This window comes from Choristoneura fumiferana, unplaced genomic scaffold, assembly GCF_025370935.1.
Source record: "Choristoneura fumiferana unplaced genomic scaffold, NRCan_CFum_1 Sck3bRy_349;HRSCAF=608_pilon, whole genome shotgun sequence".
Lineage (NCBI taxonomy): Eukaryota > Metazoa > Arthropoda > Insecta > Lepidoptera > Tortricidae > Choristoneura > Choristoneura fumiferana.
The window spans coordinates 44,061-54,875 of NW_027413004.1; the positions used below are offsets into that span (position 1 = coordinate 44,061).

The 10,815-nt window shown below is 38.9% G+C and overlaps 1 protein-coding gene across 1 annotated transcript; it reads right to left on the reverse strand.

The window, feature by feature from the left end:
• Positions 1-622: 622 nt before the first annotated feature.
• LOC141445105 (exportin-1-like) lies at positions 623-10,039 on the reverse strand. The gene is given in 5 exon segments (XM_074110887.1): positions 623-2,340; positions 3,331-3,474; positions 6,648-7,489; positions 7,492-9,632; positions 9,955-10,039. Coding segments are annotated over 4 exon segments (3,177 nt in total). The 5' UTR covers positions 9,536-9,632; positions 9,955-10,039; the 3' UTR covers positions 623-2,193.
• Between the last annotated feature and the right edge of the window lie 776 nt (positions 10,040-10,815).

Genomic DNA, 10,815 nt, shown 5'->3' on the forward strand with positions numbered 1-10,815 from the left:
CAGTGCGTTTTTTTACTGTAGAACATGTTAATCCAGGGTATTTATTACCTGTATGGCAAATTTCATGCAAATCCGTTCAGTAGTTTCTACGTGAAAGAGTAACAAACATCCATCCATCGCCATACTTAAAAAAAATGTTTAGAATTTTTTTTGTAGAGAATTTTATGTAGATTACTTATGTTTTAGAACATTTTTTGCTGTGGTTTACGAGTTATTTACGAAAAACTAAATGGGACTTTTACACAAACTCCTCCCCACCCGTTAGCTCTACCCCCACCCATCAGTACCTACTTTTAGTATGTGGTCTTAAACACCATCCCCTACAACTATGCCAAAATTGACTTATACGCGAGATTTCCCCGGAGAGGCAGTTTTTGGTCTTCGTTGGGTAGGCTATATACTCGTACCAGACACGTATTAAGTTTGAACACATGTCCTATATTCCTACTATGGTAGTTATCAGTTTATAAGTAATAGACAAAATATGGAGCCAATAAAACTATTTAGACTACTAACCAATTTTTCTGTACTTACCTAATTCTTGTAATAAACAACACACTTACTTTACAACTTCTGACATCTTCTGACATGTTGTCTGTCATTGTACGAGTATGAGGGCTTCTTGTTTTTTTTTGTGCGTTATTTAATTTATTTCTCGGTGTTGACTATCCTAAAACACCTTAAATACCCAAAATACAGTGATAACGTAATTTAATAATAATTTCCTTACTCATAGATTGAGTGTTATGAAAGAAGTGTAAATGTAAAAGTTTTTTTTCGTAAATGAATTTTGTGGAGAAAAGCGACGCAGGTCAATCAGGCAGAGCACCTAAGCGCTCACTGTTTCTCTGCGTTGAAGTGACAGAGAAGCAATATGTCGTCGGCGTGGCGTAAGTCTTTGCTCATCAAAAATTTGGAAATAAAATAAATGCAAAGAAATTACGATTTAGATTTAAGAAATAACACGACAGATATTATTATTACGTTTTGTTTGTAAATCAGACTTAGTAATTTGATTATAGTGTCTTTATAAATAACGGAGTATTTTTGGTTTCTAAATCAAAGTAAGAGCTCACTTTGGCAATAAAATCTATCGAGCCAAATTAGTTTAATCGTGTTTTGAAAGCAACGACTAACTCAGGAATACGATCAAGATTATCGTAATATTTTTTTTATTGCCACGAAGTACACCAATTTTATACCACGTCTGTTTAAAAATAGCAGTGACTGGCGTAGGTCGCCTCTTAAGCTTACACTTTCATATATATATCCGGCACATTACATACTGGAACGTTGTCAAATATCACATACATCCGGCAGACGGTAACGCCTCAGTGGATGAGATTGATCTCAAATACATGGAAAAATGTATTTAGTTGCAGATGTATACCTTAAGATACCTTTAACTGCCGGCCAGATAAAATAGATGAAAACGTGATACCACGAAGTAACCTATGACAAGTGTTACTTTACTGATTAAAACACATATATATTAATTACCTTCTCTTCGTCATGAGACCCCATCACAGCGTGACATGGCAAAGAGCCTTAAGCTTTTAGAGCTTCTATCTAAACTTTATCCTTATTAATCTACAAAGCATGTGAACTTGTTATTTTCAAAACGTAATCTAAGCACGCAGTCTACGATGCGAGTGCACATCTAGTTTGCCGAATTTACAAAACGCTAAGTACAAGCTGTCCTTCATAGCAATAACAACTGGCTAACATATTGTGTCCAAAAATATAAAAATACTATTAAGTAAGCTGTATAAAACCGTACCTGGACAATATCATTATATTAAATATTACCGACGCGTCTTAAACTATTTCGAAACTATTCAAGCCCGCTATCTTCGGCTCGTTTACAACAGGGGGACGTAACTTAACTAATAAATAGTTGAGAGCGAGACAAGGTTTTTCCTCTGACTTTTAACGCATTTGGTTAGACCGTGGTCTCGACAGTCAGACCTCGCCCCGGCGAGACTCGTAGACTGACGCTGCGTGTCTTACTCACAGAAAAGATAGGCCAGTCAGACTTGTCTCGCCGAGACATTCGAATGAATTTAGTCCCTTATAAAAAATACTGTATATTTTAGTGAACTGTTACCATGGGTGCAAGCGTTGTCGCCGAGTGGAGCACTCGGGCGGGGTCGGGCACCGTCGAGTGTTCCGCCGGGCGCAGGCGACGGAGGCCTAGTCCTGCATTTCCTCGGGCAGCTCGTGCGGGTTGAGCAGGCCAGGCACAGACATCTGCACGCGACGCTTCTCTTCCTGGGCCTGCCGCAGCGCGAAAAGCCGCTCCTCCAGGTACAAGTCGCTGTCATCCTCGCCAGTGTACTCCTGCCGAACACGACACGACATTGTTAATAAACACATCGTTAAAGGTATTCCCAAATTATGAACCGTGCCCCCTTGTGTCCCCAGGGGGCATGAAGCACGAAATGGAAAATGTTACGTATTTTGCGATATAACCCAAATGAGCGCTAGTGGCTCATAGTAGTAGTAGTACGTAGTAATTTTAGGAGCTACCCCAATAGCTTCGTCCCGGATTTCAACAGAGAACCCAAAATATGGATAACATGTAGTAAGGGAACATATAAAACACATTAAGGTATTTATCTACATGCATATCATAACTTCCCTATTATATGTTCAGAAACGACTATCAAATGGCCTTTATTAAGAAACCTGGTATCTGCGGGTGCATCTTAATGTTCACATTAAAGTACAGTGCATCTTAATGTTTACATTAAAGTATCGGTAATACTTTTTTTAACAATGCATATCTGTACATATTGTAGAAAACTTATGACATGCATGTAGATAATAATTATTATTCAAAGTCAAAGTCAAAGTCAGTCAAAGTCAAGTCAAAGTCAAAGTCAAAGTCAAAGTCAAAGTCAAAGTCAAAGTCAAAGTCAAAATACAGGCCATATCTGAACATATTATAGAAAACTTATGATATGCATGTAGATAAAGTTATGTATGCGGCTATACATAATTAGGCATTAAAACACTCGTGTGATCTTATTATGAAACTCGCCTTCGGCTCGTTTCATAAAACCACACTCGTACTTTAATGCCTCTCATTATGCACCAGCCACATAAATAACTAATTATTAATACCTTAAAAGATCATCGTAAGCACCCAAATGTTTTGCCAAGTGTTTTTTATACATTGTGATTGTGATATATTAAGATGTGATATATAAAGGTATATAAAGGTAAACAATGAGAGACTGTGGCAACGAAAACTTAATGTCACCCAATGCTCTTCATGCCTGGTGAAGTTTGGTTGTAGTTTACTCTGATAGTCTGCAAATTACTTACTCTTATCTGAACTAAGAAGTCTCTCAAATGGTCTTTGAATGCCGGAATATCCTGGTCCAAGTTGAACAATCCCTCTACAGTAATCTTGATCTGGTTGTCGGTCAAATGTGAAAACGCTGTTTTCAGAAGATTAGCCACATATTCCTGAAACAAATAAAAAATCTACATCAGCATCACAAATTAAACAATATATATACATATATATATATATATATATATCATGGGACACTTGACACCAATTGAAACAACCTACAGTCTGTTCAATATAGGAATGGACAGAAGGAAAATAGGTGCTCTTTATGGTGCACACTTTAGGGCGTCATTTAATAAATTTGATTCCAATTAAAATATCGAAGACATCAATATTAGTTTAATTTATTCATTAACAAGCTGTTGCCCGCGACTCCGTTCACATAGAATTCGTATACTACTATACCGCGGGAACCACGGGAACTATGGAATTTTCCAGAATAAAAACTATTCTGTCCTTCACCGGTACTTGTACTATTTGTATACCGAATTTTATCTAAATCAGTCAGATAGTAAGTCTGTTTGTTACTTTATTACATCTAAACCATTGAACCAATTTAGATGAAATTCGATACCTATACAGATAGATGGAGTCCCAGAGAAGGACATAGGATAGTTTTTATTCCGAAAAATTGCATAGTTCCCGCGGGATAAACGAACGAATTTTACGCGGACGGAGTCGCGGGTCTCGCGGGTAACGGCCAGTTAAATATAAATATTAGTGAGATTCACTTTGCTATTTTTCATATCATAATTTAAAAACAATAAAACAAACTTATCCTATTTTGTTAAAAAAAAATGTCTTCCTATAAAATACCTAAAGAGGCAGGGGTAAACTTAGAGGTACTTAGGTAAACTTCTGTCTTAATTTTTAAAAACTATACGGCCTTCATGGAAATCTTGAAAGTATGTAGTTGGACTACTAATTCATTATTATTTACTTAAATCCAGAGCCGAACATCATTACTTTTCTCAAAAATGTCCGTAAAAGTTGACATTATTCTTTACATATCAGAAGGTGAAGTGCATAGTTTATGGTCAGCGAAAAATTAAAAAGTTAAAAAGATTGCAGGCGCGCTAGCTCGACAATAATGAATTAGCGCGCCTGCAATCAGTCACATTTTTTTTAAAGTTAAAAAGGCCATGGAAATGTTGGCACAAGTCGTATACAGCCAAGTCTAATGGCCCGGTATCAGATATTTTGTTGGAACTCCGGACTTTTTCTATTGGGTCTGAAATAGCTTGTGGTGTTTTCGGTGGAAAAATACACCTGCAGTTTATTTTTAATGAAAAAAGGCGGGAAAGCATAAGAAAAATATTGGAATAAAATTAAATTTTATAATATATTTTGAGAAAAAGTTTATTCTATTTCAGAATTATTCACCATTTTTGAGAAAAGCTTTATATTAGGCTCAGCTGGAATAGCAATCGCTGTCTTCGTATTAGTTAAACGGACTCGCAAGCTCGTCCGTTTAATACTCATACTCAGCCAGCAATCGCCTACGTCCAGGCCACGACAATAATCTACTATAAATAACTGCCATGTTTACTAGGAAGTCATTACATTTGTTAATAATGGACTTATGATTGGTTATTTAGAGTTTTTTTTTTGTAATTTTTATTTCAACTCCAAATGTTTGTTACTTTTACGGTCATTCCGTAAAACCATATCGAAAATACAAGTAGCAAAAGCGTAGTACAAAAAAGCAACCTGAGATATGTATGCATACTCCTGTCTAGTGGTGGTGTAGGGGTATGGCACGCGGCACGGAATGCTGAGGACCTGGGTTCGATTCCCAGCGCTGGTCTCGTTTTCTGGTTTTTCTGTGCATCCATGTCTCAGTTTGTATTTTCGAAATAATGGACTTTTCACTTTGCTATAGATTTTAGTGTTTATCAATCCTATTAAAATAAATGCAACAGCTTGCGAGTGTGTCTGAGTATGGCCAATAGTAGATTGTACAATAAGAGCATAAAACAAACCATTTTACCCGAGACATTCATATAGCCACGTCAAGGGGAAAATGGGTTTAATGCTCGAATTTTACACTCTGCTGAAAGGCTATTACATATTGCTATTTCATTTCCTAGCAATCTAAGTTATGAAAACAATTGTTCACTTTGTATGTATTTTTTTTTGGTTTAATTGACTTCATTGATTTTATTATTATTATATAAATTATCAGGCAGGCAGTTGCAAGCAACTGATAGGTGCCTGTCCTGTATTCTTTGTATTGTTAATGTGTTGGTCTAGCCGTTTCTTAAATTTTAGTTTTATATAAATTAAATATTATTAAAAAAAAATGTAGAAACTTTTTAGTTTGTGGCTGTTGACGTTGACACCCTGATGACGTGGTCTTAGAGGAAGATTTTACTTTATGCACTAGAGCATAAAAAGTCATTTTATGTCGCCTAGATCCAGCATAAACACGAACTTTAAAGTATGTTTTGCTCTTTCAGTCTAAAACGACGGATTTGAATGAAATTTGGCACACAGGTAGTTCATAACCCGGATTATGTAGGGTAATTATTATCCCGGAAAATTGATTATTCCCGCGGGTAAGAGATAAACGGATTCTTTACAAAGGAAGTCGCGGTCAAAAGCTAGTAAATAATGAAATGACGCTGAAAGGACACAGCTGATCGAATGTGCATCTTGCGCGGCTACTAAGCAAACATCCCATTCGGTATCCCTCGACCCTCATCTATTCAGTACTATGTTCAACAGAAAGAAGTAGTGAAAGCGATTGTGACAAGAGTCTAAGGGGCTGTTTCACCATCCATTGATTAGCGTTAACTGGCGGTTAGGTGTGATGCCGTCTCTATTTGTTTTGTTCGAATAGACGGAGACGGCATCACATTTAACCGTCGGTGAACGCTAATCAAGGATGGTGAAACAGCCCCTATGAATCAGTGCAGACAGAGGGAGTTCAGACATTCCGAGTTACGCGTTCCTTGTAAGTAGTAGATCATAGTGGCCACTGTATGCATTATTGTTAGGGGCTCGGTCGGTACGCTGCAAAGAAATTCGAGTGTGGAACTCGGAACTCTGGACCACTCTCTGTCTGGCCAGGGGTCGGCAACCTTTTGAGTCTGAAGTCAAAAATTACAATTTACAAAATTTCAGTTTTTAAAGAGCCACAAATTTCTTTCTTGGCAACAATAAATAGTACTAGCATAAATAAAGTTTCGAACTAAAAAGCCGCATGTGGCTCGCGAGCCGCAGGTTGCCGACCCCTGGGTTAGGCTCGATAGATGCGAGACAAGGCCGGAGTCAGTATGTATACCTGTATGTATAGCACGTTGTCGGGCGTAGGGCCGAGAGGCACGGTGACTCGGCCGGCCTCCACCAGCGTGAAGATGTAGGCCAAGATGGTGGCGTGCATGGTGAGGCCGGCGCCGTGCGAGGTGTCCGTGACTACGCTGAACACGTGCTCGAGGATGTCGCACAGGTAGGTCTGGTAGAAGCTCTGCGCCGCCTGCGGGTGCTGCTCCACGTTCTGCAGCAGCCGGTGCAGGATCTGGAGGCCCGTGTCGGCCACGTTGCGCATGGTGTGCTTGAACGCCCAGATTATAGAGTCCAGGACCAGCTTGAACTGCGCCGGCGGAATGCTCAGGAAAGCCTTGAAACAGTTGGTGTTCACCGCCTGCAGCAGCAGGAAGAATTCTGTCCGGTGCTCTGGATACTCCTCAAAGTCCTTGTTGATCATCTCTAGAGTACACTCGAAGACCGCGTCGAAAATCTTCGGCACCTCGGATGTGATGTGCCCTCCGAGTTTGTAGACGATCGCCGCCATGCAGGATAACACTTCGGGCTCTCGCGCGTCCGGAACTGCGCTCCGTTGGTAGTCCAGAAGGACCGCGTCCAGCAGTGGCGGAATGAAATTTTCTAAAACCATGCCATTGTCCGTGGAGCGCGAAACCCAGCCAGAGATGAGTTTCAGGGTTTCCTTCTTGATTATTCTCATGTTCTTGATGAGGGGTTGTTTCGTGACAGCCACTCCGTTCAATGCAATTGCTTGACTTATGTTCTCAGACATCACTTTGTAGACGTTAAGCATATCTAGATATATTCGCCCCAGCTGCACGACATATGGATGGCCGAGCGCGCGGCAGGCGCGCACGTTTTTTTCAGAATACTGACTAACTGTTTAAGAGCCTCTGGATCTTTTAAAATGTCAACATTATGCGATGCTTGTGAATTTATATCATCCCATACTTGATTGGGAAGAGACATGTATTTCTCGATAAGCTGCTTTTGGGCCACTTGATCGCAGACTTGCGCACTGATCATGTATCCAACAGCCTCATAGAAAGTAAGAACTTGGAGAGTTTGCAAGTCACAAATAATAGAACTGATTGTGCTCAAGATTTCCTCAATGAATGGACATGCTTCTCCGACTTGCGTTGTCACAAAGTGGCGCCGACATTTCAATGCGATTTTAATGAATGTATCGCATGCCATGTCTTGAACGCCATCATGGGTCTCATGCATGAATTCGAAAAGTTTATTAACAACTGTTTTCAAAAACTTCCAATGAGCCCTGAGAAAGCGGGGGTACTGGCCCACCACATACATGATGTTGCTAGCAATTATAGCCTGATTATCTTTGCCTTTTTTCTGCTCACATAAACCCAAAAGTTCTTTGATAACAACAACCAAAAATCTATTTTCATCTTCCTCCATCATTGCTCCTGAGGTGGAACCTATAGCCCAGCACAAGGTATTGAGGTTCTTCCAGGACCACTCGGTGCCATTCACCTGATTCTGTAGTTTCTCTGTCATGATACGTTCAGTGTCTTGATAATCCAAATGGGTCAGGTAGACAAGCGTCTCTTTCATATTTTTATACAAATTAATGGAATCAGTGTCCTTCATAAATTCTCTTACAACTTCACCATTTTCATTCTCAAACACTAAAACTTCTTCCGGCTTAGCCATTCTAGAGATCATGATGTAGCGCATGCTGCTCAGCACATCAGCATAGAGAGTTTTTCTGCCCATATTCTTACCCAACCCTAAATTAGATGATTGGGAACAGGGGGCAATCTTATACAGATCAGCAGCTAGAAAATTCCAAAATTCCAAACATATTTTGAATATTTCCACTTCCTCTACTTCAGAAATCAACACAAGGTAGCGAAGAGCATTCATCAGCGTATTAGTTAACCCTCGTTTTTCGATTAACTGACAGTGTTCTTTCAAGTAGGTGCACAAGAACAATGCAAGATTTTGAATGAAAATCTGTTCCTGGTCCGGGCCAGCCGCGTACGCGTCGCGGATGTTGGTGGTGAGCGGCAACATCACTTCTAGCTGCTCCATGGTCTGCACCAGCAGTGCCACCAACTGCTCCTCATAGTTGCTCACAGTCACTCCCGCTATCTCGGTCAAGCAGCTCAATGTTACATTCCGGAACCGTGGCACGCTCAAAAACTTGAAAATAAGTGTACTTATAAGTTTCATTTCAAAGATATAACCAAGGGGGATCCAATTTAAAAATCTCAATAGAGTGTGAAGCGTGGCTTCCACTAGTGGGGCGTTTTGTGAATTCTCAAGCACAAATTGACAGAGCTGGAATATTTGACTGAATTCTGAACACATGGTATCTTTGAGATGTTTTGTCTTAGTCTGAGTGAGTTGGCCAGTGCTGAACACAAATACTTCCTCACTGAGAAACTTGAGGATTACCATATTGTTTTGACAAAGGCTTTCGTTGGTCTTTGAGGCACCCACAATATCACTTATGAACGTTTCCCAGTTGTGAGGCCATTCTCTTTTTAAAACTTGAATCAGAATCAGATTAAGCTTTTTTAGAAATACTTTGTTGTTTTCCATGGTAATGGGATCAGAAGAATTCTTGATAATGAGGCCAACAATATACTTCTTTATACCTACACATTTATTTCTAGGCAGAACTTTCCATCTTGTTTGTATCACTTGTTCCAGTATTTGCAAAGCATAGTATTTTGTTTCCTGTTTTTGTGAAAACTCCAGTATTGTTTCAACCCTAGTCCAAGCATCAGGGTGTTCTTTGAGGGTGGTCAAAATGTCCTGCGCAAGACGCTGCACCTCACCCACAGTGGAGTTAAGGCACCCCACAGTGCTGTCAAGCACAATTAAGAATAGGTTATAGTTATAATCCATAAGTTTAGATACTTGTTGCTCTAAATTCATTTTGATTTTGAAAATATACTTATTTTGACTTTGTTCCCCTTAGTAATAACCAAATTCAGGTTGATTTATTCACATTCATTCCTCACCTCGTGCCAAACTGAAAAACATAAAAGCAAAATTTAAGAGAACAACATCTATAACCTCCTAAATTACCAATAAACCAGCAAGTTGTCATTTTGTATTTATAATTCACATCAAACAGCAACACAGTCAAATTAAAAACACCATGTTATCAGTTTCGTCTAAAATGTTGTAAAAACTACTATAATAGTTGAATTGAAAATAAGGAGCACACACCCCGTATGACTTGGAACAAATAGGTCCAAGGGAATTAATTATTTTATTTCGGACGCAGGTAAAAACCACATTAATTTTGCATACCGTAATTTTGATAGATATATAATCATTATAATCCTTACCCTATAAAGTAATTTGCGGCGCAATCAGTCTAACGCACTTCCATACACACTTCCTTCATAGTCCGTTGTTTTCATGAAGCTTGGAAAAGCGTATGAACATGTAGCAATGTGTTGTCTATGGTCTTGTTTTTTTGAAACGCAAGGACAAAGTGTGAATACTGGGAAAACTAAATACGATAAAATTAAAAAGCAACAAAGTTAAGCATCATACCAAATGAAAAAAATAACAACAATTATTTATTTTGCTTATGCTTTCATAGAAAATATTGTAAACACCACATGTATCATGTCACGTTGCTTTACTTAACGGTAGCGCTTGCTTAATATCGCTTTGGAAACGAAATTATACGCTTATATCCATTCGGCTAAATAGACTCATCAATGATTTCCAGCGTTTTTATTTGTCTGGTATAAGAACATGATTTACGAATGACTGCTTATAGATTTTAAAACCTAAAAATGACCTTGAACTTGAATTACCTACCCTTTTTTTTACATATTTTTGTAGTTGTGTCATATTCCATTTGAACAACTAACTACGTCATTGTATCCTACAGTCATTTTTCAAGATTCTCGTCCGCTTTATAATAATTATAAAAATAAATGGACCGAAACGAATAGCTGCAGTTAGTGTTGGGCGTGGGATATAAATATATCATTTGCAATACAATGCCTTTTATTTAAAACATAACATAAATTGTAATAACGTATTTCCTTTTATGTAAATTCGTGACAAGACAAGCTTGACAGAAGAACGTCATAGAGCTGTTACAACCATAGAGGTTGCGCCGTACCAACACTCCTCCTCGCGACTCTATGCCAGCCCGAAGTGGATCATCAGCTCCTTGAGCCGTGGCCCTG